The sequence below is a fragment of the Ciconia boyciana genome, chromosome 5 (assembly GCF_034638445.1).
Source record: "Ciconia boyciana chromosome 5, ASM3463844v1, whole genome shotgun sequence".
NCBI classification, from domain to species: Eukaryota; Metazoa; Chordata; class Aves; order Ciconiiformes; family Ciconiidae; genus Ciconia; species Ciconia boyciana.
Window position 1 is genome coordinate 29338393 of NC_132938.1, and position 18479 is coordinate 29356871.

General features: G+C 41.7%; 1 protein-coding gene across 2 annotated transcripts in view; it reads left to right on the forward strand.

The window, feature by feature from the left end:
* Window positions 1-401: 401 nt before the first annotated feature.
* Window positions 402-18479, forward strand: part of GABRB1 (gamma-aminobutyric acid type A receptor subunit beta1) — a 130984-nt gene continuing 112906 nt past the window's right edge. The window contains exons 1-3 of one of the 2 annotated variants that reach the window (XM_072861821.1): window positions 402-481; window positions 564-655; window positions 741-808. In XM_072861821.1, the coding sequence (XP_072717922.1) occupies window positions 402-481; window positions 564-655; window positions 741-808 (240 nt within the window). The remainder of the gene's footprint in view (window positions 482-563; window positions 656-740; window positions 809-18479) is intronic. The other variant, XM_072861823.1, reaches the window with a different exon arrangement.

Sequence of the window (18479 nt, forward strand, 5' to 3'; positions counted from 1 at the left end):
GTTCGCGCCCCAGCGGGGGCAGGTGCACCCACCTGCGGCAGCCCCTCACGGCAGCCCGGGGGCTCTCGGTGCCGACCTGCCCAGCCAGCCGCTCGGCTTCACCGCCCGCTGCGGCAGAGCGGCCCCACCGCCGGCACCTGTTGCCGCGCCACCTCCCTCAGCCCCTCCGCGGCGGGGCGGGGCGGGGCGGGGCGGGCCCGGCCCGGTCGGGTCCGGTCGGGTCCGGGGCAGGTGGGGGAGGGGGCGCCGCACGCGGGCCGTGGCGGGCACAGGTGCTCCCCGGGGGCCGCGGCGCCCCGCTCCGCGCATGCGCCGCGCTGTCGGGAATTGTTGCTCCGCTCCGCACCAAGTTGCAGTCCGCGGCTCTTCCCCCGCGAGGCGGCGGCGCGGCCGGGGCTGGGATGGGGGCGGCGGCGAGGCGGGACGGCCCGCGGGCCCTGTCGCTGTCGCTGGTGCTGGCCGTGGCGTGCGCGGCGCGCAGGTGAGCGCCGCCGGGCCGCGGAGGGGTGCGGGCGTGGGGCCGCCCGGCCGCCTCCTTAACCCGCCTGTGCTCCTTCCCGCAGCGCCGACGGGCCCAGCAACATGTCCTACGTGAAGGAGACGGTGGACAGGCTGCTGCAGGGCTACGACATCCGCCTCCGGCCCGACTTCGGAGGTGAGGCGCCCGCGCTCCCCCGACCCGCGCCCCAGCCCCCCGGGCGCCCCCCGCCGGCTAACGCCGCCTCCCGCTCCCCCCGCAGGTCCGCCCGTGGATGTGGGCATGCGGATAGAGATCGCCAGCATCGACGTGGTCTCAGAAGTCAACATGGTGAGTGACCGCCGGGCCGGGCCGAAGGGCGCTGCTGCCACGGGTCCCCGCCGCAGCGGTGGAGCCCCTCCGCGCCGCAGCGCCGCCTGCCGGCCGCGCCGCGGAGCTCCGCGGCGCCCCGCGGGTGCGGGGGCAGCCAGCGCCCCGGCGGGGCGAGCTCGTCCCCGCCGGCAGCACACGTCCCGCGGGGACGGGCTGTGGCCTGCCGGGTGCCCGGCTGCAGAGGGGGCTCAGTATGGAGCCGAGCGAGAGCCAATACTATAAAATAGCCAAGCGCATCGCGGTTGCTAGGAAGAGTTGTTTGCCTTGTTGAGATAATGTTCGCGTGCCTGCATTGGCACTCCACGCTCAAAATACCTGCTACAGGTTTGAGGTTCTGGGTTCTGCTTGCGCTGGTTTGCCCTTTGCATGATCAACACCTGTCGTCAGAAATGTTGGAGTTTCTTGAGCTGTAGCAGCAGATGGATAGATGTGCGGTTTTTTCATGTTAAATGATTCAGAGTTAGACACTTCACTTTGCAAGCTAGTGGTGTTGAGTAAAAGGTGCAAAAAGGAAAGAAAGAGGAGCTTCTAGAAAACGCTCTCTTTCTTGTAGAAGGGGGAAAAAACCCAACCTTGCAGATCAAGTACATAAGGATGTTGCCTATCCAGCTATCAAAATCAGAAAAGTCTCCTAGCTACAGGTGTGAAACATATTGCATTTGATTTCAGTTCTGCTGCTGGAAGGAATGCTAATAGACATGCAGGCTTAAAGAGCAAAAATGTGTCTGTATAGTGCTTGCCTCGTTTGACAGCCTTTTCCCAGAAGAAAATGAGAAATCAGTTACAAGTTTGAACATTTTACAAAATCATGTTGGATTAGTGTGCACCGTGGGCATTTTGCTCTCACTCTCTTTTCTTATGTTTAGTCTCATATGGAAAGAAAACATCTTAGATTTTCATAGGGGAACACCTGTTTAGTTAAAAGAAGCTAGAAACCTTACATTTCCATCCTGATCAGCAGTTTACTTCACTGAAAAAAAGGTGGTATTTGCCCATCCAAAGTAATTTACCCAAGTCGGCATTTTTCCTTGGTATATTAGTAAATAGTTGTCATTAAAATAATCTCTTCAGATATTGTTTTCATTTTCATATTTAGTTTTTTCTGTTGTTTGTTATATATACACAGTTCCTGTTTGTGTGTAACTGTTATATTTGCTTGTATTGCCAAGCAGAATATGCTTGGCAGAAAGGGCAGGAAAAGAGATTTGTCACATTGCGTGTAGCATACCAGGCTCTGCAGAGTGCTAATACCACACAAAGACAAGATTTTGCAAGTTTCAGCTCCTGAAGTTCCTGTTGCTGTATTCTACTTTCAGGGAGGAATGTGGTAGGGACTGTGCAGATAAGGCAGAGAAAACAGAACATAGACCTTATGAAAATAGCTGAAGAACAAATGTACTCCAACTCCAAACCGTTTCTACCACCCTGTAACGGTACACCCTGGCAAAGCGAAACACAGCAAACACCATCACCAAAATACCTGCTCTGAAAGGTCCAGAACTTACCTTGTAAAGTCTCAACACCTGAAATACTGTTAATTTGGAGGGGAGTGGATGTGATGGTTTCCAGTGGCAATGATAGATCCAACATGCGACTTCCCCCTCCATTCCAACGCTTGCACAGCACCTGGGAAACTGCAATTTGAACTTTCTGGGTTTTAATCAAGGAAAGTTACATGCTAGATGGATTCCTTAACTAATGTCCATGTGCGGGGGCAGCTTGACTAAGACTGGTCAAAAAAGTAAGACGTTTTCATTTCATAAGGTGACACATCTCTCAGTGGAAGGAAGCAACCATTCCCACATAGCCAATAGCCCATTCCTTAGGGCAAAATATGGAAAAAACGATCTCCATTCTGAATCAGTCTGAAAGGGGCTTTCCCATATTACAAGTGCTTACCTGTACATACCCACGTCTAGAGTGTTCTTTGTTGCAAGGTCTTTGTTGTGTTGCTAGAGACTGTTATGTAGTCATTTGGACAGTGAAATCAATAATGTCATCCATCATTGCAGAAATGAGGGGATCGATATCTCAGCTTAAGAAAAATTTTTCTACCTAGTAAAATAATGCTTTATTCTAGTACGTTTTCTGAGAATCACAGCCTTGAAATGCTTAATGTTGCAGCAACCTGTGAATCATTCAGCTTCTCTCCTTTCCTTTTAAACTGTTGTCTTATAGATTGTCTTTTTTCTTTGTTTGGTAAGAACTACCATTCTGTGACTTCAGAGCCAGAAATGTTTACCAGAAGATGCTAGTTTATAGCTTCTGTTGTCTATAGGGCAGTTTTGTTGCTGAAGGAAACTGGTAACATAAGCAGAGAGAAGAGCAACAGCCTCATCGTGTAAGCTCCTCCTGGGCAAGGGAGTCTGGTTGGATGCCACCAGAGCTCTGTTCAGTCAGTCTCACTCTAGCAGTAATGGAGGGAGTTGTCTCATCCCTTGGCTCTCCTCAGGCACATGAAGCCTTATTTCCAGAATGGCAGAGGCAGCAATTCCAAATCCTTTTACCCACAGGCAGGGTTAAATTTTCTATTCCAGTCTCGGTGCTTAAATAAGAGTAAAGATTAAAAATATATATATATATAGTCTATGAAAGAGGTGTGCCCCTTTGGTGCATTAGCTGAGAATTTGTTATGGCTGTAGGCTGTCTGCCAAGTCAACAGGCTGATCTGTATGTCTGAGTAAATCCAGTCCTCAGGTGAAAAGTTGAAATGTAGACAACAGAACTATTGTGAATTCTGTGAACACTGTCAGTAATAACTGTCTGCTCAAGCAGCTTGTTTAGTTGTAGTGGCTTCTTCAAATATACTAAACTATTGTGAAATACTTTACTCAGTTAATGAATTAAGACTTGCACAGCCTTGAAGTCAACCTTTCTGTTATTTCCCCTGAGTACTCAGTCCTCATCTGTTCACCTCTTTAAACTGCATTGATTTATAGCTGCTTGGTAGTTCAATAGTACTGTAGTGAGCTGCATAGCAACTTTTACAGAAGGATTAATTGAAGCACTCATTCTCATGACTCTCCCATTTGGCATCAGATATGTTGTTATATTTTGATTTTTGCAGGTAATAAGCTGAAGAGCTTGTCATAGATCAAACAAGCAGAAGTAGAATGTAAAAGTTCTAATGACCATTGCCTGGTTCTAACCGTACTTTCTTCTAATATACCATGAGAAAAGTTTTAATCTGTTTCCATCAGATTTTCACATCCTTGCTACAGTAACTGCAAGCATTCCCTTCCAAAGGTACAAGGTAACCCTTTGTTTTGTCTCAGTTAATGACTGTTCAGCTAACTTTCATCCATGACAGAGTTCCTTTAGAAGTATATCAGACGTTTACATGAATATAAAGAGTTCATTAAGTACCATGCTACAACTAAATCTATTAAGCTGCTGTGAAGTGAATTGGCTGGTTTACTCTGATACCTTTACGTGGTTAAAAGAAAGTGCTGCTTGCACATCAAAAATAAACATGGATAGCATGATTTGTGGTAACTACCTTCAAGCTTCAGGGCAAGCAAACGAATAGCATATTGCTATATCTACTAGGAAACAGTAAAGAAGTAGCTGGACTCTGTAAAAAAGTTCACATGCAGTACATGACATAATTTTCTCTAAAAGGTATTTCCTACTGAGCAAGTGGTCAAACCTTTATAATAGGGAAAAGGTAGCTGTACATGTCCTAAAGTTTTGAAAACCAGTGCACATGATAAAGAACCTTTTATAGAGTAGTTAAAAGTGACATCAAAAAAAAAAAAAGCACGCATTATTTTATATTGGGGAACACTGTTCCTGACCTACCATACTGATTTTACACTGATGATAAAGACTTGGTTTTTATGATTGCAGATTGAAGGTTTTGTGTCCCAGCAAAAAGAGGGTTAAAGAAAACATGGAAAGAATGTTTCATCATTCTTTGACAGGAGAAGTATAATTCTTTAGCTTCTCTACACCCAAAGTCACTTTTACTCAAGGCTCTTACATTTATCTGATCTCCCGAATAAGCTGCAAATTTTACAGAGAAGCAGGATCTCATCTATTGCCTGCTGCTCAAAAGTCACTACCTGGTTCTCAACATTTCCCCTTAAGTAGCCTGTCCTTTATGTTGTCAACGTCCCAACCTGTTGGATAACATCTTTTTGCCCCAGAAAGAGTTTAATTTATCTTAAACCACTCATTTTTGTGTCCTTTTGAGAAAACTGATAATTAAATAAGCTAGCTACATAGATTTTTTTTTTATCCATTTCATGTGATACCACCCTCATATTCCATCTCAATCGTTTTAGCCCATATGATTGTACACAAGAAATTAGACATAGAGATAGCCATTATCTTCTGGTGCATTTTTGACACCATGGCTTATGCTGAATAATGTGTTTGCGGCACAGAGTAGACCTGCATGTCATATTTGATCCCTCACTCTGTCATGACTGCAGATAATCATTGGTTTGGAGAATGAATTGTCTCTCTCAGTACTTAAAGCTCCACTGCCCATGTTGTCAGATAACTTTTTCCACTACCCTTGTTTAGCTTTCCCTGGAAGCAATATAGTATTTCTCTTTTTTTCTTGCTCTAGGGCTGCTCTCAGGCCTACTGCTGAAACACTAGCTTACATTAGAAATTAAATCCAAGAGAAATGCATTTTCTGATGTACCAGAAGTTTATAGATATATTACTTTAGAGGCTTATAAACAGTTCTCCATCTGAAGGCTTGACTACATTAGTTAGTTCAGAGCATCTTAATTTGTTCAGTTTAGGTAGTGAACAGTTCTGCAAGTGTAGAAAAATGAAGAACAAACTTGTGTTCTCCCTCCACATGATCTCTGAAAAGAGTGTGTCTTTCTGGGATGCTTCATGCTTTTTCTGTTTGAAAAAGCATTTCAGAGAGTCATTTCCCACATAACAGTGTTGATGTATTTTACTTCTTTTGGGATCTGCACAGGTTTGCTGTGTTTACTAACAGCTCAATTTCCTTCAAAAAATGACAGAAATCAGTATAGAAAAATAAACAGAATATGTTCCAGACAGTCTGAACATCAGAAGCAAGCCAAATGAATAAGCAGCCTTTGTCTGAGCAAATATCACTCTACAGGTTGAAGCAGAGGATTACAGTTTTGTTCAGTTGTATAAACAGCAGTAAAGGCAGCCACCTGCGTCCGGAGTTGCACGAACATCAGCACAGCCAGTAGGCTGAGGGAACTGATTATCTCTACTTCACACTCGCTAGAGCACATCTAGGTACTGCATCCAGTTTTGGGCTCCTCCCAGCCAATATGCAAAAGATGGTGAACAGAAGCAAGTTCAATGACAAGCCACCAAGTTGATCATGGCTGGAACACTTGCTCTGTGAGGAGAGGCTCTGGGACCAGGTCTTGTTCAGCCTGGAAAGAGATGGCTTCAGAGGCAGCTTCCCAGGACCTGTAAAAAGGTTAGGGAGAAAATTGAACTAGGCTCTTCACAGAGGAATGTGATGGGAGGACAAGAGATGACAGACATGAAGGGAAACAAAAGAGGTTCAGACCAGATGTAAGGAAGAGGGTTTTTACCCTTGGAGGACAGTCCAGGCGAGAAGCAGTATGCCCAGGGAGGTTGTACACTCTCCATCCTTGGTGGTCTGGAGGACCTGACAGGATCAAGCCGTGAGTAACCTGGTCTGACTTCATAGCTGAATTTTTCTATTTTATAACCTAATAATTGTTTAACACATTCAAGAGGCAGAAGTCCCCTTAACATTAATAAACATTCATTGATAGTCAGCTGTACTTAATTTGAAGAGGTCTGGGAAGATCATGCAAGATGAACTCGACAAAAAAAAAATATATACACAAAAGTTTTCAAATTTGCTTATAAGTCCAAGGCAAGGATATAGATGCCGCCAGGGCCTAGAACAACAGAAGGGCTTCCCCTTACTTTAGGGCTGATGCCAGCCCAGGTGGCTGTGGCATCCTACACTGGTAGGTGTTTTAGTCAAGAGAAGCTGAATCTGTGGGTTTAAACACTCAGGCTGGCTAAGGCTTAGAGCTAAGACACTGAAAGTTTGCCCATTAATCCTGGCAGACCAGTGCTCATGCACTGGATCCCAATTTTAGGAACGGTAGAGAGACTTTCATGTATGGGTGCAGGTTATCTTAAGGCACTTTTTGCACCCTAAGGGAGGCTTAAGCTGTGTTTGTAGGCATAGCCAAAGTTTCACACATCATCTTGTCCCTTCTCCCTGTCTGGATTAAGGATCTGAGAATTTAGTATGGTGGCTGTTGCAAATCTCAATCTAGGAAACAAACTCTACACTAGGGAACCAAATCACATTATGAACGCTGTCTCCATAGCTCTTTGCATCACAGTAGCCAAGTCTCATTTTTTGTAATCTTAAGTCTGTTTCCTGGAGAACTAAAAAGTCAAACTCCTTCAGCTCAGCCAGTGAGGCAACAGAAGTGATCAGGGTAGTCACAATGATAACAAATGCAGATCCTTGGTCTAAGTATATTTGCCTGAAGGTGTTCGTACAGATTAAACCGATGTTTAAAAAAAGACATAAAACTCAATAATTATTCATGAAAATTTGCTTAGCTGTAGTGCAGAAGAAGAAAGGAGAAGTACTTTTCCGTTATACAGCAACTCTCTTGAAGAGCATGAAGGACATGCAAAAGCACTTGAAATTAATATGAATAAGAATGTTCAGCAACTGATTTTATTTTTTTCCAGCAAATATGGGAAAACTAATCAAGTAATAATACATAAAGGTCAGACCATTTCATCACTGTCTATTCTAAATGAGTAATTATATTAAAGAGAGAAGCATGGAATGAATGTAGAAATAGGCAGCTTGAGGTTAAATGACTAGGTCACTGTTACTGAATGTTTTGTTGGGTTATTTTTCATTTGACTACATGAATAAGTGGTTCTTCAACAAAATTAACAAGTAGGCAAAAAGGATAAAGCAATAACTTAAATGTTGTTTCATATGATCCAGAAAGTGGGTATATCTTAATTTTTCAAAAGCTAAACTAACCTGAGACTAGCTTCAGGGCTGATACAAGCTTTATTCCAAATTTTCTTTTTAGTCTGACAAGCATAATACTTCCCTGATTTCAAGGTTTAAACAAAATAGCTATGATTGCCCTTCATAGAAAAGATGTGATTCTTTTATCTAATGTTAAACTCAGTTTCCCACAAGGGGAGTCTCCTGACTCCCTCGATTGTTTCTCTTTCTAGCCACTGCAGGTGGCTTACCCTCACTTTTCAGCTTTTTCTCAAGAGCTAATAAGCTCAGTTCTGACCTGTGTACTTGATCTTTTAGCCCAGATTTTACACCTGACACCACAGGGCATCCTGACATCTGTAGTCCAGACAGATAATATAAACTGTGCAGAGTTTACATTTCTGAAGACAAGAAATAAAGCGGTCACCTTCCCATTTGTTTAAAACATATTCCAAGAATGCAACAGAATAGCACAAGATAACAAAGGACAGAAAATTACTACTCAGTTGAATTTTCAATATGTTTTTGTAAGCTGCTTCTTACCTTCTTGTTTCTCCTGAGCATAGAGTAAAAAAAAAAACAACCCAAAACAACTGCAAGTCTGAAATATGACGGTATTGCTGTGATGAACTCTTAAAAGTTTCTTCCACTGGAGTGAGCAAGTGACCACCTGCAAAGGAAAGGACCACACGTTTTCTTAATCATGTGCCACTTCTCCAGCCAGGTCTGGTTCCTGAAATCTTCAGTTAATCGTATCACAGTGGTACATATGAAATGGGAGGGGTGAGGTGACACCCTCCCCCTGTTCAGTGGAAGTTTTAGCACCCAGTTTGGGGTGTCTAGGATTTCACTAAATAAGGGGTAGACCTGGAATGAGATAAGCCTTTCAATTATGTGGATCAGAAAATCCAAGTTTTTCCCCATCACTGCCTGGTTTGTGCACCCGCATCAAACAACATGGCTGTGCTGTGACCACTGGAAACTTCCAGCTTGTGGTCTGTTAGTGTGCACAAACCCCACAGTTCAGTGGCACAAACCTTTTGAAACATTCAGGGTCCCAAATGATTCTTTAATAATGGAACAGTCAACGATTCACACAAAAGACCCATTCCCCAAAATGAACTGCTTTCTAAAAAGAGAAAAACAAATCCATAAAATTAAATTTTAAGTTCTTCCAGGAATCTGAAAGATGTTTCTTTTCTTTTGTGTGTGTAGGACAGGGCAGGGGCTTAAAAGCTTGCATTTTCATTTTCCCCAATTGCATTGCCTTTTTACTTTTGATTCTAGAAAGGAGAGAATATCAGAATCTTCCAAACTAAGCATTTTTCTTCATAAGGAGATTTAGGGGATAAATTTCAAGTGTCTGCAAAACTTAGTGAGTTTTTTTTTAATCAGCTTTACTTTGTACTCTGTTGCCTGAAAAGTATTCTTTAACTCCTCTAGGCTGTTCTCTTCTAACTGCAGTTCAGTACAGACTTGGAGCTGAAGCTACGCAACCAAGAGGGAGCAGTCACACCACCAGTTCACCCTGAGGTGGCAAAAGATCCTAGCCTCAGGGGAGGAACAGTAACAAGCTCCAAAGCTAGCACAAGAAAGACTTGTTCCTGTTGACAGGATGCCAAATACTCTGGAACAACAGCTGAAACTGTTAAATCAAACCCAGAGATTGCCATCAAGCAGAAGTGTCCCCAGGTGATGTGTTTTGTGGATCACTGTATTCCAAACAGCAGCTGCCTGGAAGAGTTCTCTGGGGTGTCTCATCTCCCATCCATCTAAGCGTGCTGTATTTTAAAGCATCAGCAAAGCCTGAAAAAGACAACTATAAAGGCTTCTAGCAGATGATGAAAAAGTCCAAGATGGCTACCAGAAAGATTTTATACTTTAAATGCTCTTTGAGACTCCTTTTTTTCTTCTATAGAAAGAATTCAGGATCTCAAGGCATGCACTTCCATGCTTGTAGAATTCCCCTTCCCTCATATACAGTACTGCCTGTAACTCTGGCAGTGTTCCAAAAAGCGTATTAAAATGAAATTATTTCCACCCCAAAGGCTAAACTACGGCAAATATGTTCACAAGGAAATCGGTAGTAGCAGTCACTGAATAATCTAGCAGAATAACACCAGATAATGCAGTTTGTTTGATTCTTTCTTTAAGCAATAGTTCTGTATTAAGATTTACATGGGCTGGAGAAGGTAGATTAGATTTCTTGCCTATCAACCTTTACAATGACCTTTCAAGATTAAAAGGTTGCTTTTGACCAAAGCAGTGTCACACTGAGGTTTGCTCCATCCTCTGCTGGGGCAAATCCTTAATAGTTTGTGTTATGTCATGAACAAAGGAAAGGTAATTTTAAAGACACAAAGGCAGCTTCTAGAAAGCTGCATTATCACATAGACATCCACACTACAGCAAGATTGAGTTGTAAGGTTTTAAATGCTCACGATAGAGCGCGTAGTTTCAAAGCAAAGATTAATGATTTCAGACTGCCAAACTTAATTAAAGGTTGGAATAAATGTTCTCCATTAAAATTCATCAATCCATTTGGCTGAGATGGAAGAATTTCAGTCACGTCTTTTTTAATTGCCTATAGAAAGAACTGAAGAGATAGCAAAGTTAAAACTGTTGAAACAGATACATGGTGTCTAAATATTATTCAGGATCTTAATCATATTAAAAGAGGAGTGGAATTAATTCCCCAGCATATTTTTAACCTGATGAGACTCTTAAGTGTAAGTGAAGTAACATGAGTAACAGTCAGCTGCAAGTAGATATGTTCCTGCTTGTGTGTCTCAGGAACTTCTAGGCAGTACTAATTCCCACAAAGCACTGAGGACTCTGATCCCATCCAAGGAGACTAGATGTTGGTAGTCCCATTGGTTTCAACGAGTATGCTCATGGATAAGATTTCTGACATCAGTAAAATTAAGTGCATATTAGCTTTACCAGCTCAACAGTTTACTCAGCAGTTTGCAGGAGCAGTCCAGCTTTCCAGTTTACTTCAGTTTTAAACCTTAGTTTCCTTATAATTTTCTGTGTCATTACTCTTCAGCATCAGCGAATAACCAAGCCTGGAATGATACCCTCCCACCCGGTGTTCTTCCATGACGATTTATCCTTTCTTTAACCAATCGTTTTGTAAACCATTCACTGGTCAAAACAGTACACTAGTCAAGGAGAGAAATGGATGAGGTGCAGAGGCTTCATACATGTATTGCATTTCACGGGCAGTGCAGCTTTGTCACTGGCTTCCTATGAAGGAAACAAAACATGGGATTAACAGCCATCTGTAAATTCTGGGTTTATTTTATCCACTGTGCTAGGACCAACTAGGGGGAAAAAAAAAGTAACCTGCAAAACATCAATAACATGCTGGGAATCAAATCTGCAATGACAGACTTCACAGCTTGTTAAATGCTCCATGGATTCCTAAACTAATAGGGACCAAATACAGTGTCATTGCAGTGTCAATTGGAAATGAATCCTCAATATAGATCTTTTCAGTTCCCACTGTCAAGAGAAATGAGTTTGTTTTCCAGAAGCACACCAGGGGTATGAATTTCTCGGATCTTAAGGAATATTTGTATTTCAGATAACACATTCTTTCCTTTTAATTATTCCTAGTAGGAACTCAGTAAGCACAAAGCAGATGATGAGAAGGACTAGCATGTTTCAGGAAAATACAAACATAACAAAGTAGTAACCATTCCACTCGGCAATCATCCTGGCTCTTCTCACCAATATGACATGGTCTATCAGACAAAGTTGCTCTTTGAGGAAATTTTTGCACTGGATCAGTTCAGTGAGCCAATTTCAAATATGAAGCTAAAAATTCCGCCTCCTTTTAGAGTGTCTCATCCGAATGGACATTTCATCACACCAATACTGAAAGCATACCACAACACAAATATTTCACTGTTCCCTTCCCAGAACCCTGTAATCCTAAATGCAGTTTGCACTATTCTGCCCTTTAGATAGCACCAGGGAAATACCAGTGCCAGAGACAAAATAGGGAAATGTGGCCCATGTCCAGCCACTGTCCTTCTCTGGGTTTGATCTCCTCAATCTCTTACTGGAACAGGGATGCTTTGTAAGATACTGCTCTAGCTCCCAGAAGAGGAATACGCAAGAGGAGACACAAACAGCATAAGTCAAGACTATTCTCATGAATAACATGATACTGCACTGTCACTGTTGGTCTCTGGACATTTTGCAGTGTGACATGGGTACAGTATTGCCACACTGCCCACTATGAAACACCATGGATTTTAATTTATTTTATTTTATTTTAGTGCCTTCTAAGTACCTATTAGCCCTCCGGTTAGTCAAAGAACAGACATTAAATACATACCGTAAATTACTTTTTAAGGGGTATTAATAATTCTTCAGCTCGTCATTAAGAGTGAGTGCAGCACTGACAAAGAGTAGCAGAGCAGCCAGCAGCGTCCTCAGTGTCAGGTGTTTGCTTTTCACATCTGCAGAAGCTAGAAGCAATTAAAATGATAGGTGAACTCCTGAACTGCCGCCTTCTCTCACAGGGTAACACAGAACAAAGGACCATCCAAGAACACTGCTCATTAAGTTGTCCAATTTAAAAGTTGTTTTTCTTTCTCAAAAGGAAAGAGAAAATTGACTTTTTTTTTTAAATTGGTTTACAAGTCACTTTTTCTCTTGAAGTAATACTCCTGCTTATACCTACCCTCCTCCTGCAGCAGGATAGCTATTAAGCTACTATCTTATTAGAAACAAATACTTTTTTTTAAAAAGATTAAATATTAATCTGCAGATGATTCAGACGTATTATTCAGGCAAGCTTATTACATGGGTTTATTGCAGGACCTGATGGTTTCAATGACTTTTGCACAGCTTGTATTCAGAAATCCAGGCCACACTGGTGCTCCAGATCATAGAGAAGGAGTGCAAGAGGAGCTGCTGATGACAACCTGTTGCTCCAGGGAATAACGTCAGCACCTGACTCTGCAGGAGAGGGCTGCTGGCTCAGCAGGGACCCTGCTGATCTCACTGCTACTCTGCGGGGCCCATCAGGTCAAGCTGCTGCCATGACAGATGGCTAATTCTTTTCACCATATTTAAAACAGGAATACTGTGGTTTAGATTAGTTTTTATAGGACTACATAGAGCCTATTACAATGCAGTAGGCATTTTTTATAAGTTTCTGGTTTGCTGTGTTTCCAAGGATGTTTTTTGTGGGGCTAGAAGGGAGCTTGGACTAAAGCAGCTAGATCTACATTCCTTAGCTGTTAGGTTTTTTTCCGTCATCCAAATGATTAGAGTGATGGAGAGTTCAGCACAATATTATGGAAAGGGATTAAAGATACGGAGCCCTATACTTTAAAAATTTTGAATCCAATAAGCTCATTAGGATGCGTAATTTTGCACTTACTAGTCCAACCAAATGGCAAGTCAGTTTTTCATGTGCCTTCCAGTTACAGAAGTGATCACCATAACACATTGCAACGTTCAAGAACTGCAGCAGGAAGCTGGACAAACTTTAGGCAATAGTAAACCAATGCCAATTTGGAACCAAGACGCTTTGGTTGAAATACTTTAATTTGCCAATATTTAGCTATGTCCGTGTGCTCTTGAGTCATCCTTTATAGCAATTCTGTAGAAGAAAAATAGATATATTTGAAATCTAGACAGGCAAAAAGTGATTCTTTTATTAGCTGTTCTTCCACTGAATATTGGCTCCAAAGGGCTCTTCTGGAGTACATGGATTATAGAAGTGCTCAGCCCACATTGTCCTTTGGTTAGGTTCCACTGAAATCAGCAAGGATACATCAGTGATGGATCAAACCAATCTTATTCATGCTGATTATACTTTCCTGTAGTAATTGCATTTTCTTGCAGACATGCTGCCTGTAACATTCTTAAACTCAAGATAAACTGAACTGTCCTGAACACACGCAGACATCAAGGAACAACTTTTCAAAATGCTTAATTTCTATGCTAAAGCTTCAGAGAAGATCTCAATAGCAAAATGCACACAAACAAAAATGAGCAAGTGAGAAAAAACAAGAAGCCCATTATCCTCCCAGGAATATATTCTCTGTCATTTCAGAGTCTTGGCTTGCAGACAACTTGGTTTTCCTTGCAGCTTTTTTACCATTTTCCTGCTGCTATATTCATCCATCCTAACCTAACGTTTAAATGTTGGTGTAAGAAGCTATCAGTCTTTCTGACAGTAATCTGAGATCTCAGTCTCCTTAGTCTACATTTAGCCAGTTCCAGCAGAAACAAAATTAATGTGAACAACTACCTATGCATTTTCTTTTTTATTATTCACACCCACAACTACATTATCAGAATGACATACAAGCTTTAAAAGTCACAAGTGAGAATCTCTTCTGTTCTCTGTAGGTATGAGTGATCAACTACCTTTGATTTTATTTTTATATTTGTCTTTAAATTAAGAAATCCGGATAGGTTGACAAGAGGAGTTTTGAATTTTGTGCTGAAGTTGGGAGAGCGTGTGGGTGCTAATGCTTCTCCCTCCCAGCAATCGTGCCATCATTGTAGTAGTGGAACAAAGCTGCGAGAGGATGTCCCCATTTCAAAGGAAAAAGCAGCAATTCAGCTGGCTCAGGACAGACTCAGAAAATGTTTTGGAGACCAGTGCAGAAGCCTTAGATTTCACTCTGTGTTCAGCAGGAGATCAGTGCCTACAGCGGTTATATATTGTTGCATTGTAGAAGAAAAGGCAACGGTCTCAGGGGGAGGTCCTAGGTAGAACCATAGGGTTAATTTCTGTTCCTTACACGGATTTTTTTTTTTTTTTGGCATGACTCTGGACACACAGCAATTCCTCTGGCCCTCAGTTCCTCCTCTGTTATTATTCCTACCTCACAGGGATGTTATGAGAATTAAATGCATTGTATGAGTGTTCATTTAGACAGTGGGCAAGTTTCTGCAGACTCAGATGGAAAGAAAAGGCATACAGCCTGCAGCTAAAAAAGAATATATCCCCTGTGACCAGTAATTTCAACACAGCATCATGGCTTATGACCCAGCTGGTCTGTTCCTACATCTCTACAACAGTATTCCTGCAGTACTGACAGGAATTTATTTCTTACTTACCTAGTGAGAAATCCCAAGACAGCACAAGATGTTGCATGGTAATTACATTTTCCTCAGTGGGATTACTGAATGACATATTGTGATATATCAAGAGGCAACTGTGAATTTAACTTGAGTCAGCGCAGTAGACTTTGCCCAGTACAGTAGGTTTCCAGATGAACATAGTGTGAATGTAAAAATAAAGGGAAGTTTCTGAATACCTCACAGCATCATGCATCCTCTGTCAGCATTAGCTTTCAAAACACACATGGTTCTGGGCTGGCTTGGGAAAACTTCATGTATTCATTATTTATTTAGCTTACATATTCATTTTAATATTTAAGAACATATTGTTCACAGAATGGATTCACAGGAGAAGACAACGATACTCATTTGTCAGAAGAATCAGGCATGTCAAAACACAAAACTTACTTTTTCTTTCTATTTACTCTTTGATGCCACTAAATGTCTATTTCTTGTGAGTAACAGAACAGGTAAGCAACGTGCGTGACTATTCTGTAAATAGGCTATTTAATCTGATTAAATTTCAGATCATTATTTGCCCAGTTTTTGGAACATGACAACAACATGCAACAGCAGAGGTCTCTGCTGTCATTAAAGAGGTGGGCAGATTTTCATATGTATCCCTCCATGGTCGTATTGTCTTTTGCAAGAAATTGCAAGGGTGGTATTTGGGGAGGAAGAAGTGATAGAGACTGACACAAATTCTGGGTTTTGTCTCATGTATTTACCTTTAGTCTATACGTTAGCACTAACAGAAATTCCCTTCTGTGGAAAAGATTTTTTTCTTTAGGTATTTGTGGGAGAGTTTTAGTACACCCTAACAAACCATAGCCTTCATGCAAAGTGTGCGGCTTGTAAGTGGAAAAAGTCTTCCCAGACCTGCTATTCTCATTTCTGGAACGGACACTTACTTCACTGGGTTCTCTGTAAGTGCCATGCCCAGTGTGCTCTTTAAAAAAAATAAATGTCCATAGCAACTCTGCATTGCAGTTTCAGCAGTTTCAGCCCTTTGACCTCTTGGGTAAGTTATGTCTTACGCTGGGAGCAACACTTTTAAAGTCAGCCATCCCTGGGGGGCACAAGAAGGTGGATACTCAGCTTTAGTTACTGGGTAGATGAGCAGGTCAAGCACTTGAAGTCCAAAACATTGCTACTGATGTGCTGTAATGAGAGCTGAGCATGGTAGTGCCAAATCTCTGCAGTTGCTATCAGTCTACTCACCAGGGAGGTAATGCAGGTTGCTTAAAGTGCCAAAGAGGAAAGTTTCCCTCCCTCCTCTAAATAACTTGGTTGAATGAGCCTCATCTATCTCTTTCTCCATTAATGCTATCATACAAAGTCTATGCAGATATTTCTCCAAGGTTAGGAACATAAAGTTAGGCAGTATGAAGAACTTGACAAAGATTTTTTTTTTTCCTTGCTTTATAATGTGTTACTTCTTAAATTCAAAACAAGGAGCCCTTTTTCCTCCAACAATCCTTAGCCTCATGATTCAAGCATTACCAGACCAGTTGCACAAAGTAATTTAGAGCCACCTAAAAACTGTATGGATATTAGGTGTGGTTTGGTGGATAAAATTGCTCCTCAGACTCATTCTCTTGGCCATGTCTCTACCATAAAGACCAAAGGCAACAGAAGGTAATATGGCTGGTGAGTGCCAACTGGAAGTTTTCATGCACTTGGCAAGAAGTCCCTGGACAACTGGGTAAACTGGCGTTATAGCTGTATAAAGATACTGAATGAGTAACAAGACCTAAGCGAGGACAAGATGTTTAGATCCATGACAAAAACTGCTACATTTGTTAAGAGGAAAGTGTAGAAATCAGCGTGAAATAAGAGAAGTTATCTTATCTAGCCCATCCACTGAGTGAGGAGAATCCTGCCCTGCATTGTGTATTTTCTGTGCTTACTCCAAGCTAGTCTAAAGATTCCAGGAACTAAAATCAGATCATTGTTGAGCAGTCCTTCCTTATCTCAGTCAGGGGGTTCCCCTTGTCTCCGGGATGTTATTTGTCCAATATTCACTTTATGACTTTATATCCCATTTCCCAATACCTGCTCCTTTTCACATAAGGGTAAGTTATTTTGTGTCCTTTGTTTTACATCCCATAATCCTTTTTTCCCCTCAAGTTTTTCTCTTATATGATACCCTTAAACTCAATGACCATTTTACTTATTTTCAAGTTAATGAAACATAATGTCATATATCATTCCAGGTACCAGCCTGTGTGAGGATCTGCCTTATGCAGTCTAGAAATGCATGCTTGGCTACCTTGCTGCTTCCTAGGTGTATTTTCACACATGTCACTGAGAAAACTTAACAGATGATGAGTAATGCTTTGTAACATGAGTAGTCCAATTTGGAGTCGTACTTTTCACTACACATTGATGTTGGATTAGAGCTCACCAACACTGTTGTAAGTTGGCAGTAACTAGTCTGAAATCCATGAATCAGATACAGATGAAAGGAGGACAAGCAGACATAGTGTATTTTCAAAAGCCAACTTCTGCATATATATTCATTCCAGAACAAAGCATCTTTCAGATGTTGGATGGAAAGTAATTGCAATTCGGAGTATTATCCCCAAATTTCCTCATTTCCCTGTAAATTTTGTTCCTTACAGCACAGCCCTACTGTTTTTTTATACTATTAATTATCTTTTATTAATTCTGTTATCTTGCCTGTTTTTACGTCTAAGCAATCTTACCTAAATGTACCTGCATCCTGTTTATTTTAATACGTGACTTCCTGCATTCACTCAGCTTTCTGGTTGTGTCATCCCACAGATAGGTCCATATGAAATAAGCCTTCTCACAGAGGTCACTTATGGAAACGTTGGTACATTCCATCAATAACTGAGCTTTGTGGTCCCCCAAGGATACTCAACACCTTGCAAAGTTGTGCCATAAATAGCTGTTGAACAACACTGAGCTAAGGGAAGAACAGTAAATGATTTACACTAAATTGCTCTGTGAAAAGAGCTAGGAGTAAACAGGTTCAGGATGCTTTATCTCACAAGCTGCTTTGCTGGCATAAATTATTTCTCATCAAGTTCCCAGATACTCCAGCTGAGGCAAGTGTTGAACCAATATCTTTGAGATAAGGCTGGAGATAAAATGCTTTGACCACTCAGCCTGGGCATTATTAAAGACCTGAAACAAACAAATTCCTGGAGAGGCAGTATATTTTCCACAGTATGACTTCTAGTAGATAGGCAACTTCTATATTGCTTTCCACATCAGTGCCACAAATGAATTTTCTTCAAGGCTGAGTGAAAATATGTTACAAGAAGATAAGTAAATGCACATTTTCTAATGTCAGCAGTCCAACTCATTTTGTCAGGGTTGGGTTTTCCATTGAATATGCAGCAGTAGGCAATCACCAAATGATTTTTTTTTTCAGATTCAGTATCTTCTGACTCATGAGATATGCATGATGGGGCAGCAAGCTGAGGGCTCACCGGGTGTCTGATTCATTATCATGGAGGTGAGCAAACCAAACACCTGCATAGCAGATGAGAAGGGGGACTTCTGGCAGACAGTAGGAAGATA